The sequence below is a fragment of the Mustela nivalis genome, assembly GCF_964662115.1.
Source record: "Mustela nivalis genome assembly, chromosome: 13".
Classification (NCBI taxonomy): Eukaryota; Metazoa; Chordata; class Mammalia; order Carnivora; family Mustelidae; genus Mustela; species Mustela nivalis.
Genome location: NC_139032.1, coordinates 70,481,043 through 70,499,851, shown reverse-complemented (window position 1 = coordinate 70,499,851; position 18,809 = coordinate 70,481,043). Strand labels below are relative to the sequence as shown.

General features: G+C 42.5%; 2 protein-coding genes across 4 annotated transcripts in view; both read left to right on the top strand.

The window, feature by feature from the left end:
• Nucleotides 1–8,941, top strand: part of TMEM245 (transmembrane protein 245) — a gene marked incomplete at its 3' end in the record, with an annotated part of 97,494 nt that extends 88,553 nt beyond the window's left edge. For both annotated transcript variants that reach the window (XM_082696872.1, XM_082696871.1), the window contains one exon: nt 4,065–8,941. In XM_082696872.1, the coding sequence (XP_082552998.1) occupies nt 4,065–4,110 (46 nt within the window). The remainder of the gene's footprint in view (nt 1–4,064) is intronic.
• A 1,813-nt stretch (nt 8,942–10,754) lies between these two features.
• The window catches only part of CTNNAL1 (catenin alpha like 1), a 59,759-nt gene continuing 51,704 nt past the window's right edge, over nt 10,755–18,809 (top strand). Inside the window, exon 1 of one of the 2 annotated variants that reach the window (XM_082696874.1) lies at nt 10,755–10,962. In XM_082696874.1, the coding sequence (XP_082553000.1) occupies nt 10,840–10,962 (123 nt within the window). In that variant the 5' untranslated portion in view covers nt 10,755–10,839. The remainder of the gene's footprint in view (nt 10,963–18,809) is intronic. The other variant, XM_082696875.1, reaches the window with a different exon arrangement.

Sequence of the window (18,809 nt, the reverse complement as noted above, 5' to 3'; positions counted from 1 at the left end):
TTTTATAAAGAATACCACACCCGTTTCCAGGGAAGGCTGATACTGTGGCCTGTCCTCAAAGGTCTCTTCTTCTGAGAAGCATTGCTGGAACTCTCAGGGCTAGATGAGATGTGCCTACCCTGTGGACTCCTGCGCCACACTTATCTTATTGGAGCTTAATATCCATTATAACTGTGTAGTTTTAATTAATCATCCTTCCCAGTAGTTGGTAAGCTTTCTGGAAGTAGGAACTAGGTCTCATCTGTTTACTACTCTTTTACCATTACTAGCATGGTATCTGGCACATACAAAATGCTCAGTAAATATTTGAGGAATTAATAGACGAGTGAAACCAAGAACAGTTCAGATAAAAAGATTTTTGCAATATCACCTTGAGGCTGACAAAAGAGGATGGGACATAGTAAGCCCCAGCCTTAGAGCTGTATTCCAGGTTTGTCAGAAAGGAAGCGATGTGCCTAATGGTGATGACATGTGCTCTGTCACAAGATTGTGCACCTGTGTGCGAGGTGAGGGTTCGGAAATACACACTCAGCTTATGCCAAGCCAGCTGTGTTAAATTACTCAGATAAAGCTTTTTATTTTTAAATGTCCAAAGTTTATTCTGTATCTCTAGGAGGCAAGGAATCAATAGCTCTTGAGCTGTTAAATCAGAAAAAGTGTAAACGTTTGCATAAACGAATTTTTAAAAATCTTACCAAAAACTTTTGGGGAGGAAGATTCAGAATTCAAGGAGTTGGGATTGATTATAAATGAGAAATCACACTGCACATTCCCCATTGCCATTAGAGGAACTGTAAAATGTTAATAGCAATCTCTGTCCCTCGAACCGCATGTGGCCCTGTTCTGCTTTCCTTGCTCTTAAATCAGAAATCCTACCACTGGCATGCTTGGGTGGCTCAGCTGGTTAAGCGGCTGCCTTCGGCTCAGGTCATGATCCCAGCGTCCTGGGATCGAGTCCCACATCAGGCTCCTTGCTCGACAGGGAGCCTGCTTCTGCCTCTCCCTGCCTTTCTGTCTGCCTGTGCTCGTTCGCTCTCTCTCCCTCTGTCTCTGACAAATAAATAAATAAAATCTTAAAAAAAAAAAAAGGAAATCCTACCACTGTCATTCTTAGCATCTAATAATCCTTATGGTTTGGAAAAGAACACTGTATTTAGATGACTAAGGTAGGACATTCACTGTTTCTAGAAACATTATCAATGCAGTATTATCCCTTTGTTTCTTCCTGTTCTAGAGAGGTCAGAATTTATGAGCCCTGCTGATTACTGAGCTCAGTGCTTCTCCATGAGGACAGAAATCAATTATCTCTGTATCACTAGGTTAGGGAGTTTGTTTTCCAGGAGATAGACATTTGTTTAAGATCAGGTTACTTCTGGGGCGCCAGGGTGGCTCAGTTGGTTGAACAGCTGACTCTTATTTTGACTCAGCTTGGGTCATGATCTCAGGGTGCTGGGGTTGAGCCCCGTGTGGGCTCAACTCCCCGGCGGGGTGTCTGCTTCAGCATTCTCTCCATCTCCCTCATACCACCCCTGGCGTATACAGTCACTTTCTCTAAAATAAATAAGTGAAAATCTTAAAAAACAAAAAAAAAGGTCAGTGTTAACCTCTGTAGGCTTCTACACATGCACACACGCGCGCACTCCTGCATCCAGCCATTGCCGCTGTAAACATCTAGAGAAGGTAGAATGTTGAGTTGGAAAATCGTTAGTAACTATTTTCTCAGTGTGCTTCACTTTGTTTTCCTTTTTCTTGGGTGCTTTTAGAGACTTTCTTGGCCTGGGGGCAGAATTGAATAGTAGGTATGAATTTCAAGGTGACGGCTAAGTTTACTTGTCAACAGAAAGCAGTCACCAGGCCAACCGCAGTCTTAATCTCATTTCATGCATCTTTGCCCCGAGGCAGAAATTTTCATTCATAATTTAGAAGAAGTGAATAGAGATTCAAACTTTCAGGTATCCTAGAAATGTGAAAAGATGTCAGAGGGTGGATTTGAAACCTATTGTATATTGGGAAATGCTTTTTAGTATAGGTCAGATTTGGGTTATTGGTTTTAAAGATTTTCCAGGGCTCCCACAGCTGTTAGCCAACTTTTCCTGTACACAAATTGAAGAACATAAATTTAGGTGAGAGTGTGAAAAATAGATACATAAATAAATAGACAGCTAGGGCAATGGTTCTGGATGGGGGTGGGTAGGAGTTTTGCTCCCTTCAGAATATATTTGGCAACGTCTAGAGACATTCTGGTTGTCACAACTCCACCAGTTAGAGCTAGAGGTACTGCTAAACATCTTACCATGCACAAAAATGTCGAGGGTACTGCCCTTGAGAAACCCTGATTTGATATACAGATAGGTAGTAACACAGATAAAACCTGGGAGTATATAATATGTCTTCATTTTGGGGGATTTCTTTCAGAATGTAAAATTATTTAAAGAAACAAAATTCATTCCAATTCTTTCTCCTATCAGCGTATATTCAACATGGTGGGTTTGGCCATACCACACATATGCCCTTTCACAGCCATAGCCAGGAAGCTCATCCATTCTTCAGAGCTAATCCTTTGGAGGTAGTGCTGTGCTGGTTGGAGGTGGGCTTTATTGGTCCAGAGGCGAGAGGACCCCCACCAGGGAGGCAGCCTTGAGATAACACAGTGTTCTTGAATGTAATCTCTTTTCTGTAACTTTCTACCTGTGCCCTCTTGATTCTGAAGTACTCCTGACATTGGGCTAAAGGGTTAGTCTTTCATTTACCTCGGTTCCACCCAGCTAGCTCACCTCATAGTGTGATGCGGAAATTGAGAAGACAAAGGAATAAGGCAGAAGGGGGGGAAGACAGGTGGTGTGAGTGCGGAATTGCACCTGGCAGATTATTTGCTTTATGAAGTTTTAGGTGATTTGTGGTTAATGACAACTTTTTGTCCCCTTTTGTATCTACAGCTGAGTTATTTTCTGAATTTCTGGAGTATATTCCTTATATTCCACTTTAGGTCTGTTTCTAATGAAAAAGTTGAGTCATTGTGTACAGTAATCAACACTTGGTTATAGGTATGAAAATAAAATAGGCTTTCATTGACTGATTAAAAAAAATTTAAGAAGATACCACATAGTGTAGTGATGTTAATATAACTTGAAGACCTTAGACTTGTTTTGAAAAATGCCAACATTTTAAGCTTAACTATTTTTCCGAGTTCCTAGTTGGGGATATTGCTGTAAAGGAGCAAAGTAACTTCTGTCGGAAAGGGTAATATATGTGTGCTTTGTCTTTTTTTATCATTTAAGAGACATTTGACTGTATATAAACAGAAAAAAGCACCCCCAAACTAAAAAAATACCACCCTCAACAGAACTCAAAATAACAACAGAACTCAAAATAAAAATAGAACTCAAAATAACCTCCAAAGCTAGAGGTTTATTTCTTGGGCAAAAGAAGCCAGAAGTAGGAAGTCTAGGGCTCATGTGACTGTTCCACAAACATTCATGCACAGCTCCCTACATTCTGCTCATCCAGCTTGTTCTGAGGTCTTTTCGTGTAAGATCTTGAACTCATCCTCAGTAAACTCTGACCTGGCCACCAAGGATACAGACCAGACTGGGTCACATCGTCATAGCTCGGGCATGTGAGTGATGTAGCAAAGACGAGCTGTTACAGTGCTAAGGTAGGACCTTCAGATATGCAGGGGACCCCCTCCACCCAGACCAGATACTACTTAGTCACATGGTCGGTCATACATGGTTTCAGGGGAATCTGGGGAGATCATCTTGGATGGGAGACAGTGGACTCAGCCCAAAAAAAAAAAAAAAAAAAAAATGGAGTTCTTATTACCGAAGACTGAGAAACACATAGCAGACTTTGAAACAATACTTGGTGAAAGTATTAGCAATCTATAGTGACTATATAACCTTGTCATAGCTCTCAGGTTATCAAAATAAAATGTTGTTACTTGGCAATTAATTATTGGTTGGACACTGTTTTGCTTTTCTTTTTTTAAAGTGTTTCTTTGGCTTTATCCACCGCCCCCCCTATTCCAAAAGCAGAACTAATCCTTCTTTCTTTTCTTCTTACAGGACTTTCCATGATATTTCTGATGATGCGAAATCTTCAGTAGACTGACATGGTTTGCACCACAGCGATTTCTGTAGGAGGTTCAGTTTCTCACAGCTCAGCTGTGGCCTTCTGTCCTTTCATCTGTGCCTAGCAAGCAGAGCCCAGGAAAGCAGCAGAACCCTCCTGGCCTTCCATACAGAATGCCTGGACAAGAGAGAACTTGCTGTGGGTTGCTTTGCCTTTTAAAGCACAGCTTTAGAACTCAGAATTGTGGTTTGCTCACTTACCTGTTGCTAAGATGGCTTGAAAAAATTTCAGTTTATACACTGGTAATTTGGCTTGAAATTTCCCACTTTGGTTATCTATATTATTATAATATGTATTTATAAAGGTATTTTAAGAGTCCTGAACTACCTGCTGTTAAAAATATTCACAGTGTAATTTTCTCCTGGTTTAAGAAATCTGTTCTTAAACATTTTTATGACCGTCACTTTTTAATGAAGAGGGTTTTTCACTTTTGAATATGTAGTTGCTTGAGCAGGAAAAGGGAGTCTTCTACCCTTCTACCTACTTCCCTCTGTAAAGTGTAAGGCCGGGTGGCTTATTTGAAGGTCAGCGAGGTGTGTGTTGCAACCCCAGGAGACAGAGAAAAACAAGCTCTTCCTCCCTTTCGCCTCCCTCCATCTGCCATTATACTATTGCCAGATTCTTAAAACTTGGTTGACCACTTTGAAGTAGAATACTTAACTAAGCTGCTGTTAATGGTAACAATATGACAATTCATGTTGGGGTTCAGTTTTTCCAAATGCTTTAAGCGAAAAATCTCAGGAGTAGCAGTTCTCTGAGTTGTTAAATATATCCGTGTGTACTTATTTGGAATTCTGCCAGTTAGTTACTTATTAGCAGTAGAATGTTACATTTAGGTAGTATTTTTCCATCACTTAGCACAGTGCCTTGCACATGAGACTCCAGATGAAGGCGTGTTGAAGGAGGACTTAAGTCTCCCACACATCACAATGACCAGCACAGTGCTTTGCGCGTTACAAAGTAAGGTTGCACACATTCTTTCCCAGTCACTTCCCGGCAGCTTTCACACAGCGTTATGTTTTTTATAACACTTTCATACAGGTGGGAAGCTTAAGGTTCCGAAATGTTCAGTAAGTCTTTTACCTCAAATCTTTCTGACTTTGTAATCTGCAAACTCTGCCCTGTTGTTGCATTTCTTCCCATACCTTCTGCAGTCTTCCCAGTGCTTGTCCTACAGTTAATGACAGGCTGGGACGAGAACCCAGCTCTTCGCGTGGTGCCCTTACCACTGTAGGAAACGATCATCGGGCTCTTTCTCCATCCCCAGGGGAATATAGAGGAGAAAGTGTTACTGAATGTCAAAGACTTCCCTTTGGAAAGCATTTAAGAGTAGAAATCATTTTTTTCCTAAATCATCTTCTCCCTGAGAAGCACTGTCAGTGGTAATTAGCTTAAATTCATCCTGGTATCACTCAATAAATTAACTCCCTATAGGAAAGAGGCTACCATGAGGGTTTTGACTGTTTATACAGTAGACTATATGCAGATCTCTTGTTTTTACCGTCCCTCTACAATTATAATCTAATATTACACCAAGTGTTCATTTGGCCACTAACCAACTCCTTTTTTTCTTTAGACAGTTGTTGAGTCATTCGTTCAGAAACACATTCACTGAGAGTTGGCCTCTCTGGTTTCCATGCCAACTGCTGTACAGAGGACAGCTCCTGGGAATGCCTTCTCCCACCATAAATCTTAGCCAGATCATGTGCTTGCTAAAACTATGAATTTTGTAGTGAAAGGGTTAAAAAAGGAATCAGGTTTGTTTTTGTTAATTGTATACTGGTAAGTTTATAACTATAATTGGTACATATTCATAAGAGGCAAGTATTAAACACAGTGAGTTTAGTGTGCATATACAAATTATGTTCCTCCAAAGTGTTTTTAGCTGTATAAAGTGATACTGCAAAAAACTAAACTCCAGCTAATGTATGGCTGTTGTTGGTTATAATTATTAGTATAAATACCAGGTTCTTAGGAACTTAGGAGCCCTAAGAGAATAGTTTGGAGCTCCCAAAATGGGCAGTGATATAATATCACCTAAAAAATCAGTCCTGTACACAGTCCTCATCAGGAGACTGGAACTGCCCTGATGTTCCAGCAACTTCAGAAGGACTCTGAAGGCCAGCCAGCTAGGGGAGGAGCCCTCGACCAGAGAAACCTATGCCCTCAGACACTGAAGAGGCTTTACGGAATTTTCACAGGTCACAGAGCTCACGTAGTATGAAAAGCGAGGAGTTTCAAACTCAGGTCTCACAGTGGCTTGCCCCCAGATTCTCAGGATTTGTCCCAGAAAGAATGTTCCCCTAGGAACAGACAGTGCATGGATGAAGTAGCTTCAGTAAAAATGGATACAGAAAGCCTATCCCAAGGTCTTATATTTTTATAGCTTTATTAAAGATTAGTTTTAAGTTCATATTCATTATTTCAGTTGTAAACCGAATGGGGAAATGGGAAAAGATTAGTCTCCACACAGATGTGCTCCCCTCTCTTCTGAGAATACGGTGTACCATTTTTAGCATAAACTCCGTGTCCTGTAAATCCTTCTTCAGTTCCAAAATTTCTTTCACATTGTCTGTTCCTGGAAGTGATCTGTCACACTGCCTGAGATACAAGTCTTTATTTGTGTTTAAACTTGTGAGGATTCCTAACACTCTCTTCCATTAGAGGTAGTTAGCTGGTAGAATTTTCTTGTGACCTGTGAGACTGGTGTAGATTGACTCTTGACAAGGAGAGGATTACCCAAGAAGTGTTCTGAAGACACGCTGTATTCAAACAAACTGAGAGTCTTTGGAAACGGCAGCTGTTTATTACAGTTAAAGGGCTGCTAAAAGGCTTGCAGGTGAGGTCCTTTGGCTAACCTTGGTCTTAAATCCCCATTGTGACTTATTTCCCATACTGATTGTATCTAGTACTTCAGGATATGTCACTACTGGGCAAGAAATACTCAGAAATTCAGGCCATGAACGATTAGATTAGAGAGAAAAAAAAAAAATTGTAGGTGAGCTATCCAGGGCTCTCAACCTCAGGGTTTATAGGAAAAACCCTTTCAGAACTTCCCATACTCTAGTCCTGATTGGCAGTTTCCTGTAGGGGTCTTCTAAGACCCTTATCAGAGTATTATACTAGGCATTTCCTACTGGAGATAGCCTGTGGTAATATACTTCCAAATGTTAGTTTTAGCTGAGAGTAAATTTTTTTTAAAAATTAGTTTTTGTCCTTACACATTTGCCATCAAAATATATTCATTTCACTGATTTATTAAGGACCTGCAAAAAAATGTGCTAACTGAAAGCACTGGGCAGTTATATTTTTTTGATAGTTTATAAATAATAAAGAGAATTATAAATCAAGACAATCTGTCTACTAGTCATAGAAATTCTGCGCTAGAATGGGCCGTGTATAATTAGGCAATCCTATTGTTTTCTAGGGGAGAAAACAAATCCATAGGTTGAAGTGGCTTTTCTAACACACAGAGTCAGTAACAGGATTCTGAATAGAATACAGTTTTGTCCCCCCCCCCCCCCCCCCCGCCACTAGCCCACTGTTCTGCATCTCTTCCCTTTCCCTAATAGTTGAGCAACTTTTGGAAAGATATGTTCCTTATAGCGGTAGTTACAAGAGATGTTATTAGATGTTGTAAGAGACAGAAGTGTGCATGGTGGGATGGAACTCCATAGTCAGCTAAAATTGAGGAATGCTGTGTTTGTTTCCTTTCTGTAGGACTTCTAAGAGTTTTTAGTGTGCTGTTATATATTGTGAATTTATGAGGGGACAAATTGTTTACTACACTTATTTGACCTGAAACCACCCCGCCCCCCGCCCCCCCCAATCCTTTTAGCAGAGCTTCACCAAGGACTACTGGTCCTTTGGGAAATATGGCTCTCCAGTAAGTTTACAGCTCTTTTGGGAGACATCATTAATGGAAATTCTGAATGGTAACCATATTACCACATAAACTATAACAAATCTCAAAGAAAACCTATTTGCCATTCAGAGCTATACGTAAAGTATAGAGATTCTTTTTCACCTATGGTGTGTAAAATCAGTATTTGTGCTTAGTTTTGCAAGTTTTTCAAGGATCTAGTAATGTGCAAATACAGTGGTGATATGTTGATATTACATTTTAATAATGCTTTTGTATGTCACTTTATAGTTTTCAGACTGCTTTCGTAACAACCCTGTGAGATAGGCAGGCGTTAAGTATTATTGAATGAGGCACTGGAGGCTCAGAAAGGCTTTTTCGTGATTTTTCCCTTAAGTTCATACCACAAAATGAAGGAGCCAGAATTCAGTGGCAGAACTTCTGACTCCAAGTCCAGAGTTCTTCACGCCATACCTGGTTTCTTATTTTTCTTCTGGCTTTATATCTTAACAATGAAAGGTGTGGAAATAAATCTTAAAGTAACATCATTTTGGCTTATTCACAAAGCCTATTTCTTTTTTATTGCAGTGACCTAGAAGGTCTAACTCATTATAGCTGTCCCAAAGAAAACCCTTCTCCGGTCTTTCGCAGTGCCATTTGTTTGGGTGACTGGAGTATATTTCAAATACCATTTGATTCGGAAACCAAGCTTGGATATATAGTTGTAAATGCTGATGTAACTTTTGGAAAAGATATCCTCTGCATTCTCAGGCAAAATAGAGATGGTTTGAAAGCAAAAAAGTTGGTTCATATATGACAGCTCATATTCTTTATTCTCACACAGATGCTACTTCTTAGCTTTAACTTGCTTTGATGAACTTCTAATGTAACCTCTTTGAAAATGTGAAATATTTATATTTTGAAATAAAATTACTAGTGTTGAATCAATCAGGTGGAAAACTTAGTCTCGTTTCTGTGGAGAAATTTGATCTTCCTTGGGGTGAGACTTTCACGAATACATCCATCTGTCTCCTAGGCCTTATCTCTTTTCCTTTGGCACCAGTGCCCACACTGAGTTTTTATGTAATGTGGGCTGCTTACATAAGAGAATGTATGTCTGGAGAATGGATATGGGCTCCTGAAAAAGGTGAAAAGGTCCAAAGCTGAGGCGGGAGCCTTCGGTTCATTGGGGAAGGTGGCCTTGTGGTAGACAAGGAAGTGGTAAGGTAAGTGGCTGGGGAATAAGAAACCGAGGAAGAGAAAGTTGGTTAAAGGAACTGCACATTTTGAATGAGGAAAACAGGTCCACATTATGGCTATCTTCAAAGCAAAGATATCTGTGCAGCCCTGGCAGACGGAGCTGAACCCCTAAGTGGGAGGGAGGACCGTGAAGCACATTTCAGCAGTGCTTGGGAAAGAGCCTCTGACCCCTGGAGTTCGTGATATTCCGCTCTTCAATCTGACGTGGGTGGAAAAATAATCCTGGTAAAAATCAAAGGGTGGACTCACCAGCCTCAGATTCTTTTGTATTCTGTGGGTTGCCTCCTGGCAGATGTGTTAGTTCACGACTATTTCTCCATGCTTCTCAGTCTATTGCCTAAGCTGAGGACCGCCTCACAGGGGTTTCTGACAACCTCCTTTTGGCTTTGCTTCTGGGACTCGAGGGGCAAAGGGGTGTTCAGCTCTCCCTCCCATCTGATCATGTTCGGGCTCCCTGATTCCTTTAAGTGAGTTTAGGCAGAAGTACTAATGATCTTTTCAATCAATAAACCACCTTCAGGAAACTGCTCTGTGTTAGGCCCTGCTCAGTGGTAAGTAATTCTGAAAAGTAGTTTTAGGGGCGTCTGGGTGGCTCAGTCAGTCAGGAAACTGACTCTTGATTTCAGCTCAGTTCTTGATCTTAGGGTCATGAGTTCAAGCCACCCCTTGGGCTCCACGCGGGGTGTGGAGCCTACTTAAGGAAAAAAAAGTTTTTTTAAAATTTATTAATTTGACAGAGAGAGAGATCACAAGTAGGCAGAGAGGCAGGCAGAGAGTGAGGGAAGTAGGCTCCCTGCTGAGCAGAGAGCCCGACGCGGGGCTCGATCCCACGGCTCTGGATCATGACCTGAGCCAAAGGCAGAAGCTTAACCCACTGAGCCACCCAGGCGCCCAAAAAAGTTTTTAAATGTAAGAGTGTTGAACAGTAGGTGAAGCTTTTCCCTATGCCCTAGTTAATTTCCTTTTGAAGAGTAATTTTGAACAGTAGCCTGAAAGATACCCAAATCACTGCCCCCTTGCCAAGTACACAGGTACTCCTTACGGCTGCATTATGAAATGTTTCATTTTCAACCCAGCCCGAATTGTGAGAAAGAGGGTCAGAAGGGGAGCCTGGAGGATGTGGGACCTTCTGGAAAGCTCCAGAAAGAAGCTTTACCGGTAAAATTCCTGCCTCCATAAAAGACCCTTCCCTACTGGCTTGACTGGTTCTGCTCCACCAGTTAGCTCAGCTTCTAGAAATCATCGTGGGAATTCAGAGTTAAGACGAGTCACCTACCAGGAGGACGAAAAGGGCTGCTAGGGATAGTTGTCCTTGCCCCAGTAGGAGGCCACATAGCCGCGGGATGCCCGCAGGTGCCTGGTTTGATCCCTCCGGGCGGGGGAGTTGGAGCAATACAGACCTAGCGGGGCTGCAGGACCGACCCTCGACCCGAGCGCGTGGGGGCGTGGCTGCCCCGGGGGCGTGGCCCGGTCGGGGGCGGGGCCTCGGGCGGCGCGGGTGCATTGCCGCCGCCGCGGGCGTGCTGGCTGGCGGGCGGCAGGCCCGCAGTGGCTCGGCGTCCCGGTTGCGCGACGGGCCGAGGGCCATGGCCGCCTCTTCGGGCCCGGCCGGCGTCAGCGGCGCCGGCCCGTCCGGCTTCGCCTTCGACTCGGGACTGGAGATCAAAACTCGTTCTGTGGAGCAGACGCTGCTCCCGCTGGTCTCTCAGGTAAAGTGGCTCCCGGCGCGGCCCCTCGTCTCCCCCGGCCGCGGCCCGCGATGGCGGCGGCCGCTCGCACGGCCCGGGGTCGGGTCGGGTCGGCCCGGCGGGAGGCCGCCGCTGCCCCCCATTCCGCGGCAGGACTGCGGCGTCGGGTCGGGCCGCGGGTCTGAAGCTCGGGGACCGGCCTTGGCTGCGGCTGCGGCTTCGGCGTTTGGTCTGGTCCATCCGAAATCCGGCGGCGAGGCCGAGGGGGCTGCGCGGCAGGGGAGGCGGAGGGGCGGGGAGCCCCGGTGCGGACCCGAGAGCCGGGCAGGCAGGTGCGCCGCCCGGCCTGACCCGCGCGACCCGCCTTGGGCTGTGGCTCCGGCGGCGGGCCCCGCACGGGCTTCCCCGAGGCAGAGAGGACCCTGCGGTGGCCCACACGTTTGCAGCCCCAGTCCACACCCCGACTGCTGGCCGCTCCGGCTGGGGCATTCCTGCCGGCCTCCAGGTCCAGCGTGCTCTCCCCGAGGCCTTTGTCCCTGTCCTCTGCGCGCGTCGGCTCGCTGGGCGCCAGTTCACCCCGGGCCACCCTGCCTGCCCCTGCCCCTTAACCTGCGGCTCCCTTCGGGCCGCTTTTGTCTGGCTTGGGAAGAGTGCAGCGAAGCACTGTCTGATCGTTAATCCGGACACGCATCTTTCTGCCAAATCCCGTCTGGGATGTATGCTTTATTGTATTTGTTGGTCGTAACAGAAGTCTGGAATCAGCTAATTGACGCGCTGAGTTTCAGAGAAGTTTTTGTTGCTGTAAGTCGAGTTATACGCAGCCTGCGGGCTAGCATTCCTCACCTCGATCTGTTGTAGTGTGCCAAGCACTGTGAGGAGGGGAGAATTCTGTGCCTTCAGGAGAGCGTTGGCGATGTGTGACTCACAACTAGATTGTAATGTCTTGATGACTCAACGCGGGTATTGCCAAGACTTTAGAGGTAGAAGGAATCTTAAAGGTTATCTGACTCTAAATTAAAAAATTCTTTCTTACAGCATCTTTACACCTGGTCACCAGTCTCCTGCTTAAACATGTTCAGTGATGGGGAGCCTGTAGCTGTTCCATAGAATGTTAAATGCTGTCTCTTCTCCTTCCCAGCCCTGCAAATATTTGAAAATAGCAGTCACACATGTCCCTAGATTCCTGTTATGCTGATTAAATAAATAGCCCCCCCTTTAAAAAAAAAACACCTGTGCTCACTTTAGCTTGTTGAACAGTGAATGAGTACACCTGACACACCTCCCCCCTCTTCCCTTCCATGTCTGATGGAGGCACTGACCAGAGAGAAGGAGCACCAGGATCAGTTAGTAACGTCTGCACTGTCCTCCTCTCTGCAAAAGAATGCCACCACTACCAACAATACAACCACAACCTAAAATGAGAAATACTGGAGTAGTTTTAAGAGTGATAAGGGAGTGATAAGTCAAGTTCAACTTGACAGTATTTTTATCCATGTATTTAACAACACGTGTGTTGCTTACTATATGTTAGGCCATGGTTTAAGCACTTTATAAATATTAACTCCTTTAATTTTCGTAACAATCTTATGAGGTAGATATGTGTCTATTCTCATTATATGGAAGAGGAAACTGAGGAATAGTAAGTTTAAGTAACTTATCCCGGGACTTGGAACTGTAAATGTCAAATTGGCGTTTGAACCCAGGCATCCTGGTTCCAGATTCTGTGCCCCTAGTTACACCATATGCTGTGTTCTCTCTAGAGATTAGAAGCAGTGATGAGGTCAGCTGGTGGTAGGTACAGAGAAGGGAGTCCACAATGGAAAAACAAGGTGGAAAGTAGTTGTAATCTGGAGAAATGGTAACTTTTCACAGTATCACTGCTAAAAATGGATCAGTCCTACAGCTCTGCATTGTGTAATGCCGGGATAAAAGAGGGTGGAGTGGAGGAGGAAATGTGTGAATCTGTGAATTGTGTAAATTGCTGCTGAGAGTTAACTAGAGGTCAGTGCTAAAGGGGAAAAAAAATGCCAGTTTTGTTTTTTCTTTTTTCTTTCTTATTAAAGAATCATTCAAGGTCATAGCTGAGGTTCTGCATCCCACATGTTATGTATCCACAGCTGTATCTTTAGCACAGCACCATAACTGACATTCCTAATGATTGACTGTACTCAACAAATAACAGTTGACTTTGCTTAAAATCAAGAAATGAGTAAAGCATGGCCGGAATACTGTTAACAAAGCAGGACAGTGTGGAGTATAATTCAGAGTAATTGTTATGTTTCAGTGACTGTTAGCTGATTAAAACTTCAGCGTTCTAGAAATTTCATGTCTAGAAGTCTCATTTTTTAAGGATACTGCATTATTATCCAATTCATGTTTCATTATTTTATCCACAAGAATATTTTAAGTAAGCATTTATTGTGTACTTAATAGTGCTCCTTGAGGAACTTGTAGTCCAGTTGGGAGACAGGACATATAAAAATTAACACATGCCAAGTATCAAATGAATAATATCAATAGTAAATGCTCTAAGAGCTCAGAGAATGCATGGATGAGTCAGGAACGATGCTGTAGAGGAGACCGGGCCTTGAGGTGAGCAAGTAAGACTAACATCATAAAATTTAGTGAGTTTTAAGCAGATATCATCTAACCTCTTCTGACTTTACAGGTAAAAAGTTCTGGGTTACTGGCCTTATTCTAGGAATTCATGATTGAGTTAGTATGAGACAAATGTGTATTATTTTCTGCATTCACATATTGCAAAAGATACATGTTCTTATCAGTAGATGCTCAATTAAGTCCAAATTATAACCATGATAAAAACACCTAGCGAAGCAGTAATAAAAGAAAACTTCCTAACCTGATAAAGAATATCTGCAGAAAACCAGGTGCCTGGGTAGCTCAGTGTGTTAGGCGTCTGACTCTTGATTTTGGCTCAGGTCGAGGTCTTGGGGTCTTGGGATCAAGCCCCAAGTTGGGCCATGTTCAGCAGGGAGTCGGCTTGAACTTCACTCTCTCTCTTTCCCTCTGCCCCATGCTCTCTTGTGCTCCTGCTCTCTCTCCAATAAATAAAGCTTAAACAAAACAATACAAAACATTTCCTTTAAAACCAGAAATAGGAGGGATGTGTGCTGTTGCAGCTTTTACTCAACACTGTACTGGAAATCCTAACCAGCGTGATGAGATGAGAAGTGAAAGGTGTAAAGAGAGAAGGAAAATAAAAACTTTCAAGAGCCTACAGATAAATCATAAAAACTAGGAGGTTTAGTAAATTCACTGAATGGAGGATACTAAAGTCAACTGCATTTTTCTACATTAGTTAAAAAAAAAAAGGTGATTCTTGGGACGCCTGGGTGGCTCAGTTGGTTAGGCAGCTGCCTTCGGCTCAGGTCATGATCCCAGCGTCCTGGGATCGAGTCCCACATCGGGCTCCTTGCTCGGCAGGGAGCCTGCTTCTCCCTCTGCCTCTGCCTGCCATTCTGTCCACCTGTACTCGCTCTCTCTCCCCCTCTCTCTGACAAATAAATAAATAAAATCTTTAAAAAAAAAAGGTGATTCTTGGGCGCCTGGGTGGCTCAGTGGGTTGGGCCGCTGCCTTCGGCTCAGGTCATGATCTCGCGTCCTGGGATCGAGTCCCACGTGGGGCTCTCTGCTCAGCAGGGAGCCTGCTTCCTCCTCTCTCTCTCTGCCTGCCTCTCCAACTACTTGTGATTTCTCTCTGTCAAATAAATAAATAAAATCTTTAAAAAAAAAAAAAAGGTGATTCTAAAAAAAACCCCACCATTTAGAATAAAAATGACAGCAAAAATGAGGTTCTTAGGAGTATATACATAGCAAAAGAGATGCCAAACTTTATGAAAAGAATTTTTTTTTAAATTTTAAAAGATTTTATTTATTTATTTATTTTAGAGAGAGAGAGAGAAAATGAGAGAGAGTGAGCATGTAGGGGAAGGTCAGAGGGAGAAGCAGACCTCTTGCTGAGCAGGGAGCCTGACGTAGGACTCAGTCCTTGCGACTCCAGGATCATGACCTCACCTGAAGGCAGTCATTCAACCAACTGAGCCACCCAGGTGCCCCAATTTTTTTTTAATTTTTATGTTTTTTAAAGATTTTTATTTTTAAGTAATCTCTATACCCTACTTGGGGCTCAGACTCAAATCCCCCGAGATCACGAGTCACATGCTCCACACACTGAGCCAGCCAGGCAGCCCAAGAATTTTAAAAATTTATTGAAAGCCACAGTAGATCTAGAAAAATGGAGTGAAGTACTGTGTTTATGACTAGATTGACTCATCAATTTTTCCTATTAGTCTATAAATTTAATACACTTCCAGTGAGAACTTCAACAGGATTTTTGAATAGAATTTGATAAAAAGTGGTTATAATTTCATGTAATTATATGAAGAAGCAAGGAGCCAAGAATAGCCAGAAGAGAAACAAAGTGGGAAGAGTTCAAGGCCTTATAAAACAATCATAATTAAGGTAATAGACCAGTGAATGGGAACAGAGAACCTAGAAACAGATCCACCCATATATGGAAACTTGATAAATCACAGTATTGGCACTGCTGGTTAGTGGGGAAAGGAAAAACTTTTAAAAATGGGGCTAAAACAATTGTTATCTAATAGTAACACATAAAATTGGAAGCCTGTCCCACACGATATGTAAAAATCAATTCCAGAGAGATTAAGGACATCAGTATGAAAATGAAAAACGTGTAACACTTTTAGGAAAAAAAAACCCACAACTGGACAATATTTTCATCACCTCATGGTGGGAAGTGATTTTTTAATATACCAGAAGTAAAAATTCTGAACAAAGATTGTATAAATCTGACTTCGTCAGAATGAAGAACATCTGTTTACCAAAATTGAAAGGATAAGCCATGAAATGGGAGAATATGAGTGCAACACAGATCACCAATAGATGATTGGTAGTATCCAGAATAAATAAAGGATGGCAGTGAATCAAAAATTTTAAAATTACCTATTAAAGATTGGTACAGGGCGCCTGGGTGGCTCAGTGGGTTAAGCTGCTGCCTTCGGCTCAGGTCATGATCTCAGGGTCCTGGGATCGAGTCCCGCATCGGGCTCTCTGCTCAGCGGGGAGCCTGCTTCCCTCTCTCTCTCTCTCTCTCTGCCTGCCTCTCCATCTACTTGTGATTTCTCTCTGTCAAATAAATAAATAAAATCTTTAAAAAAAAATAAATAAAGATTGGTACAAATAGTCATCTCATGGAAGAGGAAACAGATGACAAAAAGAAATGTAAAAGATGTTCAATTTTATCAGAAATCAGGGGAGCACAAATTAAAACCACAATGAGAACAAGTAATGGTGAAAAATGTGGAGCCTGTGGGAATGGCAACAGTAAACCACTTTGGAAAACAGTTGGATGTCATCTAAACTTGAATGTGGTATTACCCATGGCCCAGCAAGTCTACTCCAAAATCCATACCCTCTAGAGAAAGTCCTGCATGTGTGTTAGGGACATAAATTGAAATGTTGATTTTTTTTTTTTTTGCTTCTAATGGCCCCAAACTGGAAACTACCCAAATCTACCTAAATGTCTTTTAACAGTAGGATGTTTAAATAAATTGTGTTATGTTTGTACCGTGAGATACTGGGCAGCAGTGAAATGAATGAACCACAGCTATAATTATCAGTATGGTTGAATCTCAAAAATATAATGTTGAGTGAAACAAAATCAAAGGCTCAAAAGCAGGCAAAATGAAACCATTATTTAGGGTTATAACATTTGTACAGTAATAAAGAAGTGATGAGCAGAAAATCAGGACAGTGGTTTCTCCTGGGGAGAGTGAGGTGGGTGATGTGGAAAGGGGCCCAAAAGGCATTTGGATTATCAGAGGTAATGGTAATGTTCTCTTAAGCTTGGTGCTGGCTGCATATGGCTTCCATTTCTTTATGCTTGCATATGTATATTATGTATACTCATTTGTTACATATTTTCTAACTCAGAGAGTTGTTTAAAAGCCCTGGGTTAGGTCCCAAGCACAAATCCTGTACGTTCTTTAATAATCATATTGTTCTTGGGGCGCCGGGGTGGCTCAGTCAGTTAAGTGTCTGCCAGGGACCTGGGACTGAGTCCTGTCTTGGGCTCCCTGCTCAGTGGAGAGTCTGCTTCTCTCTCTGTCCCCCCCCCACACACCTCTTTATGCTCGCTTGCTCTCAAATAAATAAAGAAAGAAAAAAAATTTTTTTTAAAGCTGGGCTCTTTTTAAAGCCCAGCTTAAAAAAAAAAAAAAGAAAAAGTAATAATCATTTTATTCTTCCTGTCAAAATGCCCACTCCCAGTCTTAAAACGGTTTTATCCAAGGAAGGGAAAAGGGATGTCTGCCACATACTCCACCCTGGTGTGGAATGTTATTCTACCACCCACTAGTCTTTTCCTGTCTGTGATAGATTTACTGCATTCACCGTTGTACAGACCCTTCACGTTTCTAAGGTAGCTCACCTTGTCTTTCCGTTTCTCTCTGTCCTGTCCTGTAGGCTTTTCAGGATCCTTGTCTCATTAATTGAAGATGAATAGAGAATGTATGGGGCCCTCTTTGCTGATTTGTGTATGAGAATTTATGTGGTTTTTTTTACCTGCAAACATAAAACACATAAAGTAAGTGAAAGAGCCCCTTTTTTTCTGATTCTTTTAAAGCAACTGCCATAATTTGGTGTTTTTATCCATACTTCCACACTTCCATTCAAACCATGGATGGTTTCTATAGCTGATTAGCCTTTTTTTTTTTTTTTTTAAAGGCTCCTTGCCCAGCGTGGGCCTTGAACTCACAACCCTGAGATCAAGAGCCACTTGCTTTACCGACTGAGTCAGCCAGGCACCTCGAATTTTTATATGTAATTATTTTGAGAACTCGCTAATGAGTTAAGTCCAGAGACAAATTTCTCTGTAGGCTGACTCCCCCCCTTTTTTTTTTTTAAATTATTATTAAGCCATTGTTCTTTTATCTGGGCTACTACCATTTTTTTTTTCCTGGTCTTTACTAGTTGTCTTGCTTCCCCACAAAATAAGTAAACTAAGAAAAACTATTTCAACGAAGAGATTACTGTGAGCTATTCTAGAAAATAAGAATAACATCACAAACATGAGGAGAGAAGAGAGATTCTAGAAATGTAAACTATAATATCTAGCAATTATGTAATGTTTACTATATGCCAGACACTATTCTAAATACTTTATTTAATTTACTGATGTACTCTCCACAATGAACTTGTGAAATGGGTACTATTATTATTCCTGTTTTTACATATTTGAGAATATGGAGTTACAGAAAGATTAGATGACTTGCCACATTGTCACATGACAGAGCCAGAATTCAAACCCAGGCAAAATAAGCCAGAGTTCATGCTCTTAACTGCTAGGATATACTTTGCTGGAGATTGGTACTTCTTGATACCCTTTGTTAGAAGGTATCAGATAAGCCCTAGTTCTTATTCTTGTATTCCACAGCAGAATTCTTCAGTGTATCAGATGCTCTTTCTTCCCCATGGGATGCCTTTCTGCCCTCTTTTTTCCCAGTTCTTTCAGGAATATTCTAGACTCTGGGGTCAGGGCATCTTTGGGTCGTGACTCCCAATTTAATATGCCTCCTATTTTTTTTTAAAGATTTTATTTATTTATTTGTCAGAGAGAGAGTGAGCGAGAGCCAGCACAGGCAGAGTGGAAGGCAGAGTCAGAGGGAGAAGCAGGCTCCCTGCGGAGCAAGGAGCCCGATGTGGGACTCGATCGCAGGACGCTGGGATCATGACCTGAGCCGTAGGCAGCTGCTTAACCAACTGAGCCACCCAGGCATCCTATATGCCTCCTATTTTTGTAGAATAATGCTAAAATTTCATGTGGC